Source organism: Egretta garzetta, unplaced genomic scaffold (genome assembly GCF_000687185.1).
Source record: "Egretta garzetta isolate BGI_Z169 unplaced genomic scaffold, ASM68718v1 scaffold130, whole genome shotgun sequence".
In the NCBI taxonomy this organism is placed as follows: domain Eukaryota; kingdom Metazoa; phylum Chordata; class Aves; order Pelecaniformes; family Ardeidae; genus Egretta; species Egretta garzetta.
This window is the reverse complement of record NW_009258284.1, coordinates 1,453,801-1,459,027: the sequence shown is the minus strand read 5'-3', so window position 1 is coordinate 1,459,027 and position 5,227 is coordinate 1,453,801. Positions and strand designations below refer to the sequence as shown.

Below are 5,227 nucleotides of genomic sequence, written 5' to 3'. Positions count from 1 at the left end.
CTGCCGCCAGGCCTCCGTTCCGGCTCCCCGTTCGGTAGGGCACCCTGCGGGTCGGCCCTCACCCTCGTTCAACGCGTTTGTGCCCCTCCTCGCGTTACAGGTTTTGGCTTGTGACCAAGGAAGATGGGCACATGGTTACCGCCCGCCAGGAGCCACGGCTGGTCCTCATTTCTGTCAGCTGCGAAGACGGGCACCTGACCTTGGATGCCCCAGAAATGAAGCAGCTCAGCTTGCCCATAAAGCTCCCCAGGAAAAATCCCGTGCAGAACTGCAGGTACTGAAGAAGGGGGATGGGGAGGGGTTCCCTCTCTTCTCTCTAAATATGGTCTCTTCCTTACAAGCTTTGCTTTTTAAGACTGTGATGGTTTGCGTTTTCTTATGCAAAAATTGGAGGGTGAAAGTTGGGTGTCTGCCTCTTTCTGTGGGGGTCTCTCTCCCCATCTGCTTAAGAGAGAGAGATTTCAGACCAGGGCCTGTAGCGACAGGACAAGGGGCAGTGGATTTAAACTAGAAAGAGGGTAGGTGTAAACTAGGCATAAGGAAGACATTTTTTACGATGAGGGTGATGAGACACTGGAGTGGGTTGCCCAGAGAAGTTGTGGATCATCATTGGAAGTGTTCAAGGCCACCTTGGGCAGGGCTTTGAACAACCTGATCTAGTGAAAGGTGTCCCTGCCTGCGGCATGAGGGTTGAACTAGATGATCTTTAAAGGTCCCTTCCAGCCCAAACCATTCTCTGATTCTGTGAAATTCTCTGCCATGTGTTATACAGGAGGCCAGGATTGATTGTCATAACAAAAGGTCTAGCTTTAATCTGCTAAACGCTGGTGAAAACAAATCTCGGGAAAAGATGATGCAATATTCAAAAAACATACTTTATACATCTGCCAAATGAACTGTGATCTTCAGTCTTCATAGACTGTCACGTTTACTCATTTGTGTTTACTTCTAGTGTTTTCATTTTTGCCTGGGTGAGCAATTGCATCTCAGAGCCTCAGTCATGCATATTGGTATTTCTCGGTCGCCTCTAGTATATGCATCAACATTTCTGGATATACACTGGCCATTTGGAATTGGTGAGATGTTGGAGTTTAGATTCCCTCACCTCTGTCTGTAGGCATTTAACTGGGGTGCCTGAATTAAAAAGTTGGTTGCCCGAAGCTCACTCTGTGGTCACAGGGCATCCCTAGAGAGCAAGTCTTTCCCTGTAGGTGCTACCTCAGAGGGGTTTCAGGTGAACAGGTTACAAACATAAGTCATTTAGCTGCGTGCCTGGAATTTTGTTGTATGATGCAGGCCTAGTTGTTTTATCCATGTATTGAAATGCAAGCTGGAAAATTGCCAGGGGGAAGCAGAAAACCTTTTCTCTTCTGAAATGTCAGTTAACATACAAGACTATTTAGTAACTGTAAATGGCGTTACCCCCTACAGAGATGCTGATAAGTGTTTTTCCTTTGGATAGCAGAGAAAGTTAATGTACCAGCTGCTATAATTAAAACTAAAAGAATGCTGGAAAGGAACTGTATTTGCTAGCTTTTAGCATAAATCTGTTGCTGTGGAAACTCTTGATCAGCATAGCTGAGTATCTCTCTTTATACAAGGCAGGTGCAAGTTACAAATGATAGCAATTCTCGTGGAGAAATAGGGCTGTCTTTTAAAAATCTGTCTATAACGTGTATATGTTAGCCAATGACATATACACTACAAAACCATGCAGTTTTCAAGATGTTATTTTTCTAAAATTTGTTGTGCCATTAGAAAAGTATTTAAATAGACTAAATACATTTCAGCAATGAAAAATTATCTTGGATTTTCCAATTTTAGATCTCAGTGATTTGTTCTCTCTTTTTTTTTTTTTTTTTTCCTCTTTCTTTGCTTAATAAACTATTGCACTCTCTGGCTTTAAAATTGCTAGAATTTGGGAATGCAAATAAGCAGAAGTTAGATGCATATAAATGGGCTTTAAAAATTATCAAGTTGTCTGGTATTGTAGGTGGTATCATACGATGTGAAATTAGCGATACCAGTAGTTAAATGTTGCCTTGTACTTCTCAAGAAGAATCCTGAAGTTTTGTACAACTCTGTGGTGCTTAAACAATTTGCCATTTGTCAGATCAAGGCTGTTCCTTTCTGATCCGTTCAGCCATTCATAAGAATGAGGTTTGGGAATGGCACTATATTCAGGCAAATGAAGGTTTGGCTTTTCCTCTGAGACTCTTCCCCTCCAGCTTGTGCATGGGAGTAGCTGTCTTGCTGTGCGGTACGTTCTGCTGGCAAGGCCCTCTGCACAGACTTGTATTTATTCAGATTGGTGCTGGCTTGTGCCCAGTAGTTTGGAGCTGAGGCAATGCAATAGTGCACCTGGCTGCAAAAGGCTGCGCAGATGTTAATCTTTAAAACTGGTAAGTCCAGTTGCAGATTTTACTTGGATATTTAAAAATCTTGTTTTGGGGAGCCTAATGTAGGACTGAAGCCATTGTGTAGGCACAGTTTCTATTTGTACAACTAACATGCTAGAGGGTTTTTACAGCCCTCTATTTAGGAAGCCTCTGTGTTCTTCATTTGTGCCCTTTGTATGTGTTGTGATATTTAAATTCCATGATGTATTCCTGTGGATCCCTGTACCACTGAGTGCTTAGGACAGATCTGCTTCATGGGTGGGAAACTAGTGTTGAAAGCTGTAAGCCCCTCACCCCTACTTATGCCAGCCAGAAGGCACACAGGGACTGAGAGAATGGGGGGAAGAGAATGGCAGTTGAATGGTGTATGGGGCAATGGCATTTAGTCCCAACCTGTACCACAGAGTTGATCCAGGGATCCCAGCAAACAGAGCAGGAATATTGCTGACAGCACCCAGATGGTTTCTCTCTCCCCCAGATGAGTAAAGGAGGGTTCCTAGGAGCTGGGCTCGGATGAGCTGCCTGGGCATCTCTCTCTGTCTTAAGCTGTCCCAGGTATGATTGCAGAGGTGGAGGAAACTGTAGTGCATTGGGGTCAAAATCACTACTTTGAAGAGAGTGGTAAAACTGTTCATGACCAGAGTTGATGATTATTGGAAGATTGAGTTGAAGTTTACTTTTTCTTGCCAGTGAAGTGTTCCTTGTGTAAACTTGTTTGGATTCTGCTGCCAATGGCTTTTTGTGCCCCATGAACTTTGCTTCCTTTATAAATCTTTAACCTCTATAGGATATAGACTAGCCCCATATTTTAAGTTTGAGCTCGAGTTTCTCCCGGTTCTGGCTAAACTTTTACAGCGCTAAAAACTGCAGGAAAGCTTCTTTAACAATCAGGGACATTTACAATTAATAACATTTGTAGGTATCAGTTACAGTAACTAACCACATCCTTTCAAACTATCCTTCACTTTCTGAAGTTGATTACCTTTCAGTGGATTTCTGGGCAAATGTTTCGGTGTTGCAGTCACATGCAAATGGAGGAGTAGACCCTTTTTTTGCTTGAAAGTATGGCAAACAGGTAGGTTTGTTACTGGTCATTGATGTGACAGTTAGCTCTGGGCACCTAAAGCCTATTTTGTGGCTCATCCTTTCACCAGCTGATACCATCTGGCCACATCCATCAGCTTCCAAAATGTCGCCATAAGGAAATTGCGCACTGGGAATGATCCCTGTGCCAAATTCAGAAACCGACTTCCACCTCATTATACTTCAGACAGTTTGTTTACTGTATCTTGCTACTACTTTAAAACAAGTTGTTTCCCATTGAATAATAAGCATGGTCGAACCTTTGGCTTTCCAACTAACTTGCTGATGTGTCTTGTGATTCTTCAGGGTGTTTGGACTGGATATCCAAGGCAGGGACTGTGGAGATGAAGTGGCTCAGTGGATCACCACTTTCCTGAATTCAGAGCCGTATCGACTGGTGCACTTTGAGCCCTCCATGGTGCCAAGAAAGTCAAAGGATATAATAAACCTCTTCCGAACCACAGATGAGGTAAATGAATGTTCTTTTTCTCAGAACTACTTTCTTCTAACCTTCTTCCACCCACCCACCAAAACCTGCCCACTTCATTACTGGTGATTGAGCCCAGTTTAGCAAGGTGTGTAGGCATGTACTTAAACCATGTGAATATTCTCCTTTTCTGTGATGAGATGACTTGCTTAAATTTTACTTCAAATCTGTTCTAAGCTATTGACCATTCACAGCTAAAGAGTCTGGTACTGATATTTGAAGAGGATCTATTTGCAGAATAGCATTCCTTTTGTGCCTCAGTGAATAGAAGAAAGTTACGTTTTTAAAGATGTTTTGGTGATGTAATCTGTGTTGCATAGAAAACCTCCGTTCCATATTCCTTGTTAGGTCTAGGAGCGTACTGATGAGAGTTGTTGTGTTACCTTGTATTTTGTTTAAAGGAACAATGCTTAACAACCTAGGAATTAAAATCCAAATAAGGTTACAGGGGTTTCATCTCTCTCTCTCTTTCTGTGGGAAGAGGCTTGAAGGGGTGATACTAGAGAAATTAATGCAGGTAGGGAAAGGAGATGATGCTGTGCTCCGATGTCCCTGTATCATTGGAGCCACTGGTGCCCTTCTTTTTGTCTGTACACCTCTCACTGAAGGTGGTTTGAACTGTAGCTGATGAGTGTAAGCTTTTTAAACAAATGCACATTGTGAGTACCTTACCTTACTGATGTGATGTTATTGTCCATAGGGCATCAGTGTTTTGCTTTGTGCTTTGCACAAAGAGAAGAAGATATATTAAATAGGTACTTTTATACATGTGCATTAATTATGTAAGGGCGCTGAGACCAGTACACAGAAGACTAGGTTTCAGCAAAAGAGATGTCAGATTAGGAGGGGTGACATTCAGGAATCCTAGCATGAAAAGAGGGCAGAATTGTTTGTATAGTTACTTCAACACTCATCTTCTTGTGGTTGTAAAGACATTTACAAGGTGGGGGGGGAAGGATAGTATAAGAGAGAGACAGGAGGAGACCTGTACACTAAAATTCTTGCCAAAATTTCTCTTTTTTTTTTTGGTTTTTTTTTTTGTTTTTTTCCCCATGAAACTAGCATACATAGGAGTTTTCTTTTAATACTGTTCATTGGCTTTGTTTGCTAAAATGGCAGCCCTCCCACTTCCAAGCAAGCTCAGACTGACAAATGGACAGTTGCAATTTAGTATTGCTGTTCTGTATGTGAAACTCAGTCTGGTGTTAAGATAGATTCATTATATAGAAGAATCCAGTTAGTTGATCATAGTCAACCA

At 42.2% G+C, this 5,227-nt stretch overlaps 1 protein-coding gene across 1 annotated transcript in view; it reads left to right on the top strand.

The window, feature by feature from the left end:
• The first annotated feature begins 104 nt into the window (after positions 1-104).
• The window catches only part of MTARC1 (mitochondrial amidoxime reducing component 2), a 7,506-nt gene continuing 2,383 nt past the window's right edge, over positions 105-5,227 (top strand). Inside the window, exons 1-2 of the mRNA XM_035892636.1 lie at positions 105-274; positions 3,789-3,951. Of these exons, the coding sequence (XP_035748529.1) occupies positions 132-274; positions 3,789-3,951 (306 nt within the window). The 5' untranslated portion in view covers positions 105-131. The remainder of the gene's footprint in view (positions 275-3,788; positions 3,952-5,227) is intronic.